The sequence below is a fragment of the Dermacentor silvarum genome, chromosome 4, assembly GCF_013339745.2.
Source record: "Dermacentor silvarum isolate Dsil-2018 chromosome 4, BIME_Dsil_1.4, whole genome shotgun sequence".
Classification (NCBI taxonomy): domain Eukaryota; kingdom Metazoa; phylum Arthropoda; class Arachnida; order Ixodida; family Ixodidae; genus Dermacentor; species Dermacentor silvarum.
The window spans coordinates 137,217,902-137,234,303 of NC_051157.2; the positions used below are offsets into that span (position 1 = coordinate 137,217,902).

Below are 16,402 nucleotides of genomic sequence, written 5' to 3' on the forward strand. Positions count from 1 at the left end.
CACGGGGCATTCATGCCCGTACTGGCTCGGGTACATGCGGTTTAGTAATCGGGGGTGGGGAAACGACACTGTTTGGATCTGCCTATATGTAGTCTGCTGCTCCCTCGTTAACGTGAGGTGTGGCTCGGGGAAGCTCTGTCTCCCGTTTCTGTAATATTCCACTATGTCTTTGTACGTGACCAGTGGTTGGCTCTTTGCGTCCTCCTCTTCCCTCTCCGCGGCTGCGGCTCGGTGTCATAGCGCTCGGGCCTGTTGGTGGGCAAACTCATTGCCCTCCACTGCGGAGTGGGCCGGAACCCAGATTAATTCTATCTCCTCCCCTTTCGGGGGTTCCTTGCCTTTGAGCGCCCGAAGTTCCAACCAGGACACCCAGCCCGACTGGAAGCTCCTTTACGCTTGTTGCGAGTCTGTGACCACTCTGGTCCTGCATTGTGAAGTGAGGGCCAGGGCAATTGCCAGTTCTTCTGCTTCGTCGACATCGTTTGTTTTTACCGTCACGCACGTTAGCAGATTTTCTGTGGTTGTCACCGTTACGGTCGCCCAGCTTTTTTCTCTGTCTTGGGAGGCGTCTGTGAAGATTACCCCTTCTGCCCAGCCAGCAGCCTGTTGTAAGATTTTGCTCTGGCCTCCCGTCTGCCGCTGTGGTGTGCTGGGCTCATGTTCTTGGAGAGTGGTTTTACCTTGATTGCTTCTAGCCAGACTTCTGGTATTTGTCCTCGCTCCGTCTGTCTCGTCCCCTCCCAGCCGATCTTCTTCAGGACTCTTCTGCCGGCCTTCGTTTGACTTAGGCGTTGCTTCTGGCTGGAGAGGTGGCCCTCGATCAGTTCGTCTACCGTGTTATGCAGGACCAACCTCATGAGTTTGTCTGTGGAGGCACTTATCGGAACTCCGATGGCTTCCTTGATTGCTTTTCGGATTATCGCGTCAATCTGGTTCCTTTCGACCGTGCTCAGCAGGAGATACGGTGCCACGTACGTAATTCGGGAGATCACGAAGGCCTGTACGAGCCTCAGGCTGTCGTTCTCTTTCATTCCTCTGCGCCTCCTCGCCACTCTGAGGAGCATGTGCAGTACTTGCTCCGTCGTGTGCTTTAGCTTTCTCACAGACGCTTCCGCCTTGTTGTTTGCTTGTATCACCAGTCCCAGGATCTTGACACTGGGGCCCGGCAAAATGTCTTCTCCGTCTAGCACCACATTAATATCTTCCTTGAGTCTTTTCGGCGCCCGTTGTCGTACTACCACCAGTTCCGACTTCTCTAGCGAGCATCTTAGGCCGCATTCCTTGGCATATTTGTCCACCACTTCCGCCGCCGTCTGCAGCGTGTCTTGCATCCATCCGTGGGATCCAGCCTTCGTCGTCCAGAGCGAGACGTCGTCGGCGTAGAGCGCGTGCCCCAAGCCTTCAATCGCTTCGAGCGCCTTGGGCAGGTGCAGGAGTGCCATGTTGAACAATAGGGGCGAAAGGACCGAGCCTTGAGGGGTCCCCCTACTGCCCAACTCGATAAGCGGGGATACTTCCTTCCCCACTCTGATTCTTGCTTTCCGATCTGTTAGGAAACCTCGAACGTAGTTATACGCCCGTTCTCCACAGCCAGTGCTCTGGAGGTTCGTCAGGATGCTAACGTGGGAGACGTTGTCAAACGCTCCCTTGAGGTCAAGCGCCAATATGGCGCGTGGCAAATGCCTCGTGGCCTGTTTCATGACCTCCTCTTTGATCTGTATGAGCACGTCCTGCGTGCTCAGGTGCCTTCGGAAACCAAACATGGTGTCCGGCATTTGGTTGGTTCTGTCCAAGTGTCTCGGTAGTCTATTTAACACCATCCTTTCCATCACCTTAATTGTCCACGCAGGACGTGAGGGAGATGGGTCTCAAGTTGTCGATGTGCGGGGCTTTTCCCGGTTTTGGAATGAACCTAACCTCTGCCTCCTTCCAGCTTCTTGGCAGTTTGCCGCTTTCCCAGGTCTCATTCATGTGCCTGAGGAGCTCTGCTCTCGCTCTGTCGCTCAAGTTGTTCAGTAGTCAGCACGTGATGGCGTGCGGCCCCGCAGCGCTTTTCTGGTTGCTCTCTGCTATGGCTGTTCTTAGTTCCGGGCCTGTAAAGGGCTTGTCCAATTTCTCGTTGGGGAGGCCTCGGTACGCTCCTGGCCGATCCTTGCTCTTCTCCGTCTTGATGTATTTGTTTTTCAAGTCTTCTATTAATTTCTCCACGTCCCCCTCGTAATTGTTTAAGGTCCGAGCCATACTCCTGTTTGTCTCGCTCTTGCTTGTCATCGGGTCGATGAGGTGCCTGAGGAGCTGCCACGTTTTGCGGATGGATAGGGTTCCTTGTAGGCCGTCGCACAGATCGAGCCAGCTTTCTTTACATAAATCCGCCGCATACTCTGCCGCCTTGTCGTTTATTTGCCGTATCCTCTTGCGTAACTTCTTGTTGTGTCTCTTCCTTTTCCAGCGTTTGGTTAGGCTGCGTCTCGCTTCCCACAGGCGTGCCAGTCTGGCGTCTATACGGGGGGTTTGGTGAGTGGTCGCGATCTTTTGCGTGTGTTTTTCTACTATGTCGAGCTGCTGTTTCTCCCTGGTCTCGTACGTCTCTCGTATTGCCCATTCTTCCTCATCTGATTCCTCTTCTTGCTCCTTTCTCAGCTTATCCCAATTGGTAATCCTCGCCGTGCCCGTCTTCACCTTGAGGGTGGGACCTCTGATTGTGATTCTGATTACGTCGTGGTCCGACCCCAGATTAATTCCCATGTTTTGCCATGAGGCATCCAGAGTCCCCATCAGGAGCGAGAGGTCCGGCGTGGTGTCTCTGGTCGTGCTCGTGCCCATGCGGGTGGGTGTGTCGGGCTCATTGAGTAGGGTCAAGTTGTGCTGTTCTATCAAATGTGCTAGTTCTCTCCCTCTTTTCGAACAGAACCGGTATCCCCATGTCGTGTGAGGGGCGTTTAAATCCCCCAGTACGAGCAGCGGCCGGGAGCCTGCCTTGCTGACTGCGTCCTGTATTGTTCCCGCCATGTCTATTCTTTTCCTAGTCGGCCTACAATACATGTTCAGTACAAACACGTTCTCCATGTTTCCTATGCCTCGACTGTGGAGCTCCACGAGGGTGTGTTCGCATCCCCGCTGTGCCGTCAGGTGCTGAGTTGCCGCTATACAATTGCGTACCAATGCTGCCGTCCCCTTCTCCGTCGGATCCACATACGTTACATAGCCAGGTAATCTGGGTCGTTGGTTTGTCTCTTGTAATACATCACGTCTGGTTTGTTCTCGAGTGATTCCACGTGCTGTTGCAGCTCACCCGCCTTGTTCCTGAAGCCACGGCAATTCCACTGGAGAATCACCGTGTCTTCTTTCCCCCTAATATTAGTTCGCTGCGCCATCTTTGGTCAGGTCCAGGCTGCTGCCTGAACAGTGCACTTCAGTACCTGGTTTGGTGTACGGGGCATTCTTCCTGCTTTTCTTTGCGAGCATGAGTTCGTTGACGTTGGCTTCTAGTTTGCTACCCTTCGCACTGGTCTTTGCGATCTCTGAGCAAACTTGCTCCACTTGCGCTGCTAGCTGCGCCATTTGGCATGTGAGTTGCGCCACCGCGTTGCTGACGTCTTGTAGGGGTCGGGCCCACCTTGGTTCTCCCTCCGCCTCTTGTAGACTCTGCGTGTCTGGCTGAGTGTCCCGCTTGGCTAGTTTGCGTTTAACGTTCGTTTCCTCCTTTCTGTTAGTTTCTGCAGCTTCGATTTTGGCTAGCAGTGACTTAGTCATCTCGTCTTGCTTATGTAATTGTTCCGTCAGTTTCGCTATCTGTTTGTTTAGGTGGTCTATTTGCGCGCTCTGTCTCTCTATCATCTTTTTCAGTTGTTCACATTCCTCGCACTGACTTTTTCTATCTGCTTGACCTAACTTGGGGAATTGACTCAATTGAATCCACTACAAGGGACCAAAGTAGTACAAGGAAGAAAAGATCGAGATCGAGAGGCAGGAGCCCGACACCGGCGAGGAACAACGCGGACAAACAGGTGGGTTGGGCAGGGACACCTTCCATCGAACAGAACGAAACGAGCAGCAAGTGAAGAACTTAAAGCGTAGGGTGGGAAGGATTGAGGCTCAGGCTCAAGAACCTGAAATTCCATAGTTCAAAACCGAAGTTGTCAACATGGAATGGCGAAGTCGCAAGTTGAACCTTGAATTTCGCGCACTCAGGCAGATTGAAAACGAAAAATTTGTTGCAAGAGGTATATAACTTAGAAGCACGGATGAGTTTACCGCAGCTTCTCGAAAGTGACTTAGTGGTAGTTCATCGTTTACCTTCAACGAAAGATAAGGTGCCTGGCATAGTCTGTCGCTTCACAAACCAAGCGATCAAAGGCAAATGGTGACAAAACAGGAAAGAACTGCGGAATGCAAAGAGTAGCATTTTTCTCCAGGAAGACTCGATCAAACGAGCACGAACATTGCTGTTTAAGACAAAACACTGGGCCATAGCTAACGACTTCGAATACGTTTGGCATAGCACCAACACCGTTCTTGTTCGCAAGTGCGACGCCGAACGAGCGACAGTTATTAGGAATGTTTGCGATCGTGAAAAGCTTGCATAAGGTAGCGACGAACACAACTGTTAGGGTCATCGTTTACGATGGCTTGTTCAAATGATGAACAGTGTGTGTTACCGCACACTTTTCGCGGGTTTTTGGGAAGTTCCTTTGTTGAATTATTCACATGTTTTCATGCTAACATACGGTTTATTAAGAATAAATAAACTAACCTTGCTCTCCTCATCGAGGAAACTAAACATTCATTTGATAAAGTTATGCTAAGAGAGACATGGTGCACCGATGAGAATGTTATTCACTTGCCGTTGTACAACACTTTCTATCTCAATCGCTCATGTGGTCGACGCGGTGGAGTGTGCATTTTAGAACGACACTTGTGCATACTTGTTCAATATTTCACAAACCTACACTTGTGAAATATTAATCCAGTATTCTGCAATTGCGCAGAATTACGAAATTCTAACAATTCAACTAAAACACTGTGCTGTGTGTTGTTTACAGACCACCTAATGTTCTTTCACGGTTTTAAATACGAACCACTTTTATGCGAACAGTTGCCACGTTGACAGTATCTATCGAATCTGTCTAGCCGCCTACGTCTTGGAGCTCTCGTGGTCGTTCCGCTAACTTGGTAGGGACCTAAAAATGGTAAAGTATGGCAAGAGTGTATGATGAACGTAAATGACGGGTCATGACAAGAATGTTCAAGAAAGGCAATAAAAATGACGTGGGTAACTAGCGGCCAATCTTCATGCTACCAGTTGTTTCAAAAATATTCTAAAAAGTTATTGTGAAATTTTTCGCTGAATTCGAGCGTTACTATAACCTGTTATCAAACTCCCACTATGGTTTTCGTAAAGGCCTCAGTTCCCACCATGCATTGGTCTCTTAAAAATAACTCATACTTTCCCAATTAGAAGACGGAAATATTGTACTTGGTATATTTGTGAACCTGTCAAAAGCATTGGACAACATTATTCACGACCTTTTTATAAGAAAACTTGACCGGTATGGCATACGTGGCAAGCCTGCATCTTTCATACGTTAATACCTAAAACATCGCACGCAAACCGTTTCAATTAATTATTTATTTTCCGACTCATTTCCTGCATCCTCAGGAGTACACAAGGAAGTATCTTAGGCTCATTTCTATTTAACACGTTCATTAACGATATTGTCAAAGTCGATGTAAGCACCAAGTTCATCACGTATGCAGACGATACCAGTATGTTCCTAATAAGTAAATCAATTGACGAATTAATAGACGCAGCAAATTTTGCTTATAACAAAATTAAATGCATGAACACAACAGAATAGCCTTCAGATTAATAGAAGCGAAACCGAAGCGGCAGTGTTTCGATCCACAAACAAGGTAATATTGTGACGGGGTGTCAAATAGATAAAAGGGGGACAGTATTTATATACAGGGACTGTTGGCAGAGATAGCCAAGATGGCTGAACACGCGCAGCGTTTTCCGGCGATCATAGTCTTCTTCCTTAATGCAAGGAGGCGGCCCGTAACATCTAACCGCCCCGGCGGGTTGAGCGCCGTCTCGGCGCAAGCTAATTACACGAGGAGGCAACGGAAAAGTACGGCTTCAGTCGGCATACGTGCACGACGTCACGAGATGGCGAAGAACTGTTCAGTGGGGTGATTTCATAGTTCACGTCACTAAGTTGCCGTAAAACCTTGGAAGGTCCGGTGTAACGCGATAAGAGCTTTTCGGAGAGACCGACGCGACGAGAAGGAGTTCAGAGAAGCACAACAGATCCCGGAGAAAAGCAGAGGTGCTGGTGGCTGCGGTCGTAACGGTCCTTTTGGCATAATTGTGAGTCGGATAGTAGCTCATGAGCTATCTGACGTGCCAGATGGGCTCGCGCGGCAGCATCGCGGGCATTCTCCGTGGTATGTTGTAGAACAGCAGGTAGGAGCGTGTCGAAAGGCAATGCAGGGTGGTGGCCATACAGGGGGTAAAACGGCGAAAGCCCGGCGGTGTCGTGACGGGTGGAGTTGTACGCGAACGTGACGTATGGCAATGCGCTGTCCCAGTCCCGATGATCGTCAGACACGTACATCGACAGCATATCGGTTAAGGTGCGGTTCAGCCTTTCGGTGAGCCCGTTGGCATGCGGGTAGTACGCAGTAGTGAGCTTGTGCTTTACAGAACAGGAACGAAGGAGGTCATCCACAACTTTCGACAAGAAGTAGCGGCCTCGGTCTGTGAGCTGTTGCCGAGGAGCACCATGACGGAGAATGACGTCATGAAGGAGGAAGTCGGCGACGTCAGTGGCGCAACTAGTCCGCAAAGCTCGCGTGATGGCAAAACGCGTAGCGTAGTCGGTCGCAACTGCGATCCACTTGTTCCCTGAAGTAGACGAAGGAAATGGACCGAGCAGGTCGCGACCGACGCGGTAGAATGGCTCCTGGGGTATGTGAATAGGATGCAGAAGGCCTGCCGGCAACCCTGAGGGCCGTTTACGTCGCTGACAAAAGTCACACGCAGTAACGTAGCGTCGGACAGATCGATACAGACCAGGCCAGAAAAACCGGCGTCGCACGTGATCGTATGTGCTGGATACGCCAAGATGGCCAGCGGTCGGAGCATCGTGAAGTTCTTGGAGAACAGTAGCACGAAGATGCTTGGGGAGAACAAGCAGAAGCTCTGGGCCGTCGGGAGTGGTACTACGACGGTAAAGAATGTCGTCGTGAAGCTCAAACAGACGAAGCGATGGGTCGGGCTTACAAGAATTGAGGCGGTCGATTATAGATCGCAAGGTGTCGTCACTTTGACGAAGTCACCGGTATCACGTTCGGCGGTGTCGGGATGGTCAATAGGGTAGCCTGATAAACAGTCAGCATCTTGGTGCATCCGGCCAGATTTCTAGAGCACGTCAAAGGTGTACTCCTGTAGTCGTAACGCCCAGCGGCCAAGCCTTCCTGTAGGATCCTTCAGCGACGAGAGACAGCAAAGGGCATGGTGGTCCGTGACAATCGAAAATGTTCGGCAGTACAAATAAGGGCAGAATTTTGCCACAGCCCAGACCAAAGCGAGGCATTCGCGCTCAGTTATCGAATAATTCCGCTCCGACGACGAGAGAAGGCGGCTGGCGTGGGCAATGACACGGTCCTGGTCAGCTCTGGCGCTGGGCGAGTACTGCACCTATGCCGTGGCCACTAGCGTCGGTGCGAACTTCTGTAGGGGCCGACGGGTCATAATGCGCCAAAATGGGTGGTGAAGTGAGTAAACTGACAAGGGTGGTGAATGCGGCAGCTTGTGCACGGCCCCATCAAAAAGAGATGTCCTTCTTTAGTAAGTCAGTAAGCGGCCGGGCAATGTCGGCAAAATTCCTGACAAAGCGGCGGAAGTAGGAACACAAACCTACAAAGCTCCGCACATCGCTAACTGAGCGAGGAACAGGAAAGTCTCGGACGGCACGCACCTTGTCGGGGTCAGGTTGGACACCGCTAGCACTAACAAGGTGACCGAGAACGGTGATGTGACGCCGAGCGAAACGGCACTTGGAGGAGTTAAGTTGTAGGCCAGCGCGGCGGAACACATCAAGAACATCCGACAGGCGGGCTAGGTGGTCCTCAAAAGTAGGCGAAAAGACAATCACGTCATCTAGATAGCACACACACGTAGACCACTTATAGCCCCGAAGGAGAGAATCCATCATTCGCTCGAAGGTTGCGGGGGCATTACACAATCCAAAAGGCATAACCTTGAATTGGTAAAGTCAATCTGGTGTGACGAACGCAGTCTTTTCACGGTCCATGGCATCAACGGTAATCTGCTAGTATCCGGAGCGTAGGTCGATGGAGGAAAAGTACGTGGTGCCGTGGAGGCAGTCAAAGGCTTCATCGATTCGGGGCAGGCGGTAGACGTCCTTGCATGTGATGTTGTTCAAGTGTCGGTAGTCCACACAAAAGCGCCAGCTGCCGTCTTTCTTTTTTACTAGTACCACAGGGGACGCCCACGGACTGGAAGAAGGTTTGATAATGCCTTTTGTAAGCATTTTGTCAACTTCACCTTGGATGACACGACGTTCGGCGAGGGAGACACGATAGGGACGGCAACGGATAGGGCTCGCGGTCCCCGTGTCGATGCGATGTTGGACAACAGACGTTTGGCTCAGAGAACGATCGTCGAAGTCGAAAATGTCGTGATAAGACTCCAGGGGGCGGCGAAGGTCAGTAGCTTGATCAGAAGGAAGGTCATGAGGGATCATTGCGACAAAGACGTCGTGCGGCGAACTGCTTGTGGTGCAAAGTAAGGACGAACTGGAGGGACTGGGGTGTTCCAACGCGCAAATTTCGCATTCTTTGGCAGCAGTGATGGCGGCGAATGACATGCCTGCCGGAATCAGTTGAGGAGAGGCGCTGAAGTTTAAAATGGGAATGGCGATGCGGTTTCCGGTGACAGTCACGAGGGTGTTAGGCACGGCGATGTTCTTGGCGAGAAGAACGTCTGTTACCGGGGATAGCACGTAATTGCCATCAGCGACAGGAGGGTTCGAGACCATGGCGATATACATGGCGGCTTGCGGGGGCATGCGCACCTAGTCGGGAGAGCAGATACGGACCGAAGGCGTGGTTTGGGCATCAGCTAGGAGAGGTAGTTCGAGCTGCCGAAGGCCAGTCGCACAGTCAACTAGGGCAGAATGAGTTGCCAGAAAGTCCAGACCAAGTATAACGTCGTACGGACATTGCTCAAGAACCGCAAATAAAACAGATGTTGGGTGACTGGCGATGGTGATGCGGGCGGTGCACATGCCAAGGATGGTGGGATTTCCTCCATCGGCCACGCTTACAACGTGGGAAACAGCAGTGTGACCACGTTCTTTAGGTGACGGCGAAGACCAGAGCTCATGACAGAAATAGAAGCCCCGGTGTTGACAAGTGCAGAAATATTCACGCCATCAACGTCAACGTCCAACACACAGCGTCGAGTCGGCAGAGTAACTAGAGGGGTTTGTGGCAGAGTCGTCGATGCAGCGTTACCTCCGGGCGCTGCATCGTTTAGTTCTCCGGAGTGAAGGAGCAACGGTTGCTCGGCGACGGGGCGCGGCGAGGTGGCGGGGAGCGGGAGGACGGACGGCGATACGGTTGCGAACGCGACTGGTGATCTCTAGGTGACGGCGAGCGGCTGAGCCATGTCGTGGCAGCGTCAGGATTCTAATGGTGTGCCGCAGATAGTGGTTTAAAAGGGCTGCGATCAAGGCGGCCAGCATGGCCAAAGGATGGAGTACGTGGCGGGAACGACCAGCGGTTGTGACAGTAGCGAGCAACGTGCCTGACACGGCGGCAGTTAAAGCGAATGGGCCGATCGTCTTCAGTTCGCCAGTCAGCAGGGTTTCGCGATCGTGGAGCGAACCATGGATACCGAGGGAACGATGTTGGGACCCCGGAAGTGGATGTAGGGCTGACAACGGCGCAAGCAGCGTGAACCCCGAGATTCGCGAGTTCGTTTCGCACGATGGCTTGGACTAGTGAAACCGTTGGTGTGGTCGAGGAGCCGGTGTTAGAGCTAGTAAAGAGGCTAGCGGGAGCCATTGCCTCGATTTCACGGCGGACAATCCTCGTCAATTCGACCGACGGCGGCGAAAGGTTAGATTGCGGCCACTCTTCACACGAAGACGTTGCCGCGGTGTTGGGAAGCCGGGCGAATGGTTGTTCAATACGACGGCTCTTAGCCTGCTCGAAGCGCTGACACTCCTCGATCATGGCATCGACGGTAGCACAATTCCTGCACATGAGCAGATTGAATGCGTCGTCCGCTATCCCTTTAAGGACGTGGCCAACCTTGTCAGACTCTGGCATGTTACTGTCAGCTTTACTGCACAACGCCAGCACATCCTGTATGTAAGACAAACATGATTCCGTGGACGTCTGGGCCCGAGTTGACAGCTGTTGCTTCGCAGCGATTTTCCGACTGGAGGCATGACCGAACAGGTCACGGAGCTTTTGTTTGAATGTATCCCAGCTCCAAAAGTCGGCCTCGTGATTGTCATACCACAATTTCGCCGTTCTACTAAGATAAAACACCACATTGACCAGCATGACTGTCAGGTCCCAGTGGTTGGAGTCGCTCACCCGTTCGTATAGCATGAGCTATTCCTCAATGTCGATACCATCGGTGCCGTTGAACGTTCCAGGGTCTCGGGGTTGGACTACTACAATCGTTGTCCGCGGTGCAGAAGCAGGTTCCGGTTGGTGTGCCATAGTGGTCGCACCGCAGCGCCGACCGCTTCGGAGCTCCGTAGTCTCTCGAGAATACCCAGCACCTCCCACCAATGTGTGATGGGGTGTCAAATGTATAAAAGGGGGACAGTATTTATATACAGGGACTGTTGGCAAAGATGGCCAAGATGGCTGAACACGAGCAGCGTTTTCTGGCGATCGTCGTCTTCTTCCTTAATGCAAGGAGGCGGCCCGTAACAATATCTACTAATACGTGTATTTTGTTGAGATCAATGAACGTTAGGCATTTATTTCAAGAAAACATGTCATGGAATGTCGACGTAGATCTTATGCTGACCAAGCTCGCACAAATTATTGGTGTTATTTACCGTAATCGCCACATATTCGCATCTAACGTTATGGTACGAATCTACAACACCTTGTTTTATTCTCAAGTTAATTATTGCCATTTAGATTGGGTGATCACGACGCCTGAAATTTAAATTACAAAAAAGATTCCTTAGGACTGTTGCAAACGTGCCTATGTATTTCACACCGAAAGTCTATTCATCAAATATAACATAATATATGTGACACATTTGTTTCATTCTTTTTTTGCAAAACATTTGAGACAGAAATTACGAACAAGCATGAAGTACCTTTCCTAGAACGCTTAGCCAATTTACGAAGAAATGTTAAAAGTTATCAGACAGGTAGCACAGAACCATGAAAAGTGAGAACATATAGAACAAATTACGATTTACAAAGGCTGCAGAATAGACAACCTAGATAAACAAATAGCTTGAATGCAAATAGCAATACATGACATACCGGAAACTTCGTGCCAAGTTCGCAATGTGAAATAATTGTTTCCGATTTATTTCCCATTATCATAATATTATTCTCAATTACAGCACACGTTTCTCTTTGCTTTTCTTTTTTAACTGTCTTTTTCGTTTATTTTCTTTGATTGTATGGTGACATGATGCAGCACAAGTTCATGTATCTTGTGTCGTAAGGAGAAAGTGCTGCCTGTTATTTGTTGCCAGTTGCAGTGCCTCTTAATCTTTGTATCTTTTTCCTCTTTAAACATTTCCCTTATTTATAAGACAGAGACTTATTCTTCTGTTCCTTTCAATTGCCATGTACTTGGTTGCCAACTTTCTTGTCCTCTTCTTTCCGTGTCCACGCTTTTGAGGTAAACTATATGTGCACTTTGGTGGACCATCTCTTTCCGTGCGTGTTTCTTAGTCCTTCTTCAAAACTAAGCTTGCTCTGCGCTTCTATGACTTCAAAAGAAGCCCAACACACCTTGCACTGCCAAAATTGTGGTTTTACCGTGGGCTCCTTAAGGCATACGGCGTACCGCCGTCCGGTTAGACTACAATCACGACAAGATTTCTGGTTTATAGCACAAAATTACATTTGCGAACGTTAGCGAAGGTCCTATTACATTTTTCTAAGTTCCACGCACAATCTCGTATATATTGCAACCCCAAAGTACTATATGCCTCATTACAGCTGCCTTCCGCTTCTCTTTCATATTTATTATATCTTGGTGGGAGCTTGAGTAGGTCTTTGCTTCGTTTATATATCCATATTGCTCCATAAGCGTGTGCGTGGTGCGTGTCCTAATATATATTCGGCCAAGACTGCATGAATAAATTTGACGCAGGTTCAATTTTGCCCTGAACTGTGGAAATGTTAAAGCGTTTTGTTTGTCATTGAACAATGGCGCATACCCGGTGACCCAAGCTGGCATCAAATATAGGTTGATAGAAATTCGGCACATACGCACTCACCCGAGTTGGCGTGAAATAAATTCATTGAAGAGCGGCTCACACCCAGCGTCACACACCCAGCGATCGATTTCGATCGAACGGTTCCTATTGAAAACGGTTGCCTCAGCACAGCAGCCCCTGTGCACTACCAATTGAACCATGGACTACCCAGTGACCCAAGTTGGCGGGAAAGCGGTTGCGAGACCGAAACAAACATTGATGCTGGAAAGTGTGTGAACTATCCTGAGAATGCTAATCGCATTAATACTGTCCGACAAAACTGTGGGCGAATGAGTGACTGAAGACAAACCTTTTCATGCGAGTAGCATTCTGTGGGTACTTTATTCGCCTTTCGGGGGTCTGTTTGAGGGTCTGTGTATGTCTCTGACAATTTTCCCTAACTATTGGATACGTGGCACCGGGTATGTGATGTTGTTCACTACCCTTTTTCTACTAACATGGGGCAGCAGTTATGTGCACTAGGTATGTGCCAATCTCCAATCAATCTCCTTGAGGCCAACTTTTGTTGCTGAGCATGTGCCACTGCGTATGTGGTGTGTTTCAACGAAATCAGTTAGCCCATTTCACGCTAACTTGCGTCCCTGGGTATGTGCCATTCTTCAATGAATCTCTTTAAAACTTAGTCCACTGAATATGTGCAACTGGGCATATGCCATACGGCATGTGCCACAAGGTATGTCCCCCTCTTCAATTACCTTCATTTAAGCCTACTTCGGTAACTAGCTCAGAGTAACTGGATCTGTGCAGCTTCTCAACGACCCTGACGAAACCTGGGCATGTGGTGCTCTTAAATAACAACAAAAATCGTTTACATTTCTCTGGTGCTTGGTGGAGTCAAACCCACGTCATATATGCGCCGAGAATTGTATTTCAATGCATATTCACACATGCCGTCCACCTACGCTCAAGGACCAACCCGCCGATTCGAAACTGCCTACTGTAGACTGTCATTCTAACGGTGAAAATTTTCTGTAGTAATTTTTGTTTTAAGAAATGCATTGAAAATCGAGAGTCAGTTGCCCGACTTTGCATTGTTGACCCATGATCACCCGTTATCTTACAGCAGCGTTCTTCGGCAAGAGGTCTTGGGCCGTCAAGGAATAATGATGCAGAACTGCTCAAACATAACCAGCTAAACTATCCGGTGCTGTAAAAACAAAACGGCCGCAATCAGCCATTTCTCTTTGTATTTACTTGTTTTTGATGGCTGCTATCGAAACGTCTTGACATCAGAATGCTCCAGTCACAAGCTCATTGCGGATGACCACAAAAATGCATGCCATTTTGTTTCAGCGCCAGCGCTCACCGCTGTCTTCCTAATGTGCAGCTACTGTGCTTTCGCGTTAGTTGTAATCTCCAGAGGTACATATTTCCCAAATGCACGTGTTTAGCATGGTTTAGTGTTGCTATGCACTTACCTTAAGAAGCAGACGTTTGACAGCTGCAAACACAGACAGAGGTTCATGCTTAACATTCTGTTCCTTCCAATAGTTTCTTTTCCGTGCTGAATATCTGCAAAGACAGCCGGTAAATACCAAATGAAAAACCTAGATGACTCGGGCAAATAACACCAAAAAACGCATTTATGCTTTTAAAACTGTCCCTTCTATACAGGATGTCTAAGCTATCATGCATCGCGTTTTCAAAAAAAGATTTGACATTATACACGAAGATAACGAAGTGCATATTGTTCACAGTCGAGGAGAGCGGCCGCCAGTAATTTTTTGTTGATGCCATTTATTTAACTAATCATTTGCAACTACCTAATTGCTTATTTGATGGCCATAACATAAACAGTCACCTAATAAAATTGACAGCAAATTTTCTAACTTACCACTATCAATCCGTTGTAGCAAACTAACACTGTTGTCCATTAGCACACGCCAAATCAGGAGTATCACAACGATCGTGCTCGGGCCACTTTTGCTCCTAATTCACAATATTGATATAGGTAATTCCATGACTTCTTCAGTCAGAATATCTGCGGATGGTTGCGTTATTTAAAGACAGGTAAGTAACACTCAGCTTGCTAATAACCTGCTGTGCGATTCGCATAGGTTAAGTAAATGGCTTCAGGACATGCAAATGGAAGTGAACGTGAATGTCAACAAAACAAAAGCTGCGAAGCTAAAGCCAATATCGTATTATTATACATTGAATACTGTTATGTGTGGAAATACACAGACGAAACTGACTATTTGCAGGCTATTTACACTGGAGCCAGGCAGCCAGGCCGACACTCGCTCGTGCCAAGATCACAGACACACTTCATCGTCACTCTCGCGGCGGCTCGTCTCTTGAGCATCTCTCGATGATATCGTAATAATACCAAGCCACTTGAATTTGTATCCAACATGAAGTATTCAGGCCTTCATTTACTGTCGGATTTGTCATGGAATAGGCGCATTGACGCTGTAACTAGCAGTTCATGTAAGAAGCTCGGATTTAATAAGTCCAACTTGCATTTCGTCATTTCTAATACACAACTTTTAACTTACATAAAATTTTCGGCTCAAAACTGGATTATTCATCACAAGTGTGGAATCCTCACCAGGCGTAACTTATGAATAAACTTGCGTCACCTCAGAACAAAGGTGCCTATTTCATAGCACAAAACACATTACTCTCAACCATCCAGCATAGGTAACAAAATTATCCTAAAATTGGCTTCTCTGAAATCACGCGGACTGATATCACTTTAGTTTTTTTTTCACAATGTTTATTATAGCAGCTCGCAATCATAATCTCTTATCAAACCTGTCCATCGAATGTTTTCGCATCTGGACCACCAATTCAAATATAACTTTATTTGCCAGAACTAGCCTGTTTTTACATTCCCTCTTGTTCTTGCTATTAATCGATGGAATAAACTACCAGGAGACGTTGCCTGTATCAGCGACCATGAAGAGTTCGCTGACAAATTAGAGTCACGTTGGGGTGCGAACGCTTATTTGTACATGCCTCATTTTTTACATACATACTTATATTAATATGGGAAAATCTGCATATTGCTTGTATTGCATATACTGTTCACTGTATATTCTTTAATAACATGAATGCTCAGCCTAGCTAGCTTAGTCAGTGTTCTGCTGGACTGAGCCAACCGGGCTCAGTCCTGGTTAACCTCCCTGCCTTTCATTAAATCATTTTCTCTCTCTCTGCTTTCTTTTTACTTAAAGCATTCTGTCTTTTAAATAGTTTTTATACGTTCCTGCTAGAATTTCTCTCATTGTACAAACATGCCTTATCTATTAATTTCATGTATGTCTCACTGGAGGCGCCGCTCGCATCGCCTTCAGTGAGACTAGCGCCGCGATTCGCCGAGCGCCATCACGTGGTCAAAACGGGCTCAACTGTGTTGTGGAGAAGCCAACACCTCGCAAGTGACGCCAACACTCCGCAGGAACCGGCTGACCAAGCGCGATTGACAGTGGCACTGTTATTCTTATTGCTTGTTGCTCTATGCCGCTGGCAGAAAGATGCGTGTTCGCAGGTATTATCTCGGTTAAATTGCGCAATGTCACACGAAGCACTAGCAGCTCTTGCAGTATGACGGCGTGTAAAAAAATAAAGCGTTTTTTTTTTCTTTTAATTTATTTAAGCAAGACGCTGCCGAACTTTGACGATTCAATGTGCCCACGTGAACTTTACTCGTACAATCAACGCATAACGCATGCGCCTTAGTGAGCGTACGTTTGTGCTACATATGGGATCCATAACTCGGCTAAATTGAACTGCGACATGTAAAATGCGGGAAGGATATACTGAAATTTGTACATTCAACTAGTGTTTTAGGGGGAGGGGGCAAAGCCAACAATGTATGAGTGCATGCAATTCCTCGCGTCGTTCCCATGGTTATTATTGAGCTTCCTTACTTA

General features: G+C 48.3%; 2 protein-coding genes across 7 annotated transcripts in view; one reads left to right on the plus strand and one right to left on the minus strand.

Moving 5' to 3' along the window:
• LOC119448927 (cytochrome P450 3A8) overlaps positions 1-16,402 on the minus strand; it is a 381,638-nt gene that overhangs the window by 347,908 nt on the left and 17,328 nt on the right. The window contains exon 2 of the mRNA XM_049666107.1: positions 13,943-14,036. Coding sequence (XP_049522064.1) covers positions 13,943-14,036 — 94 coding nt within the window. The remainder of the gene's footprint in view (positions 1-13,942; positions 14,037-16,402) is intronic.
• Positions 1-16,402, plus strand: part of LOC119448925 (uncharacterized) — a 349,207-nt gene that overhangs the window by 247,893 nt on the left and 84,912 nt on the right. The window lies entirely within an intron of this gene.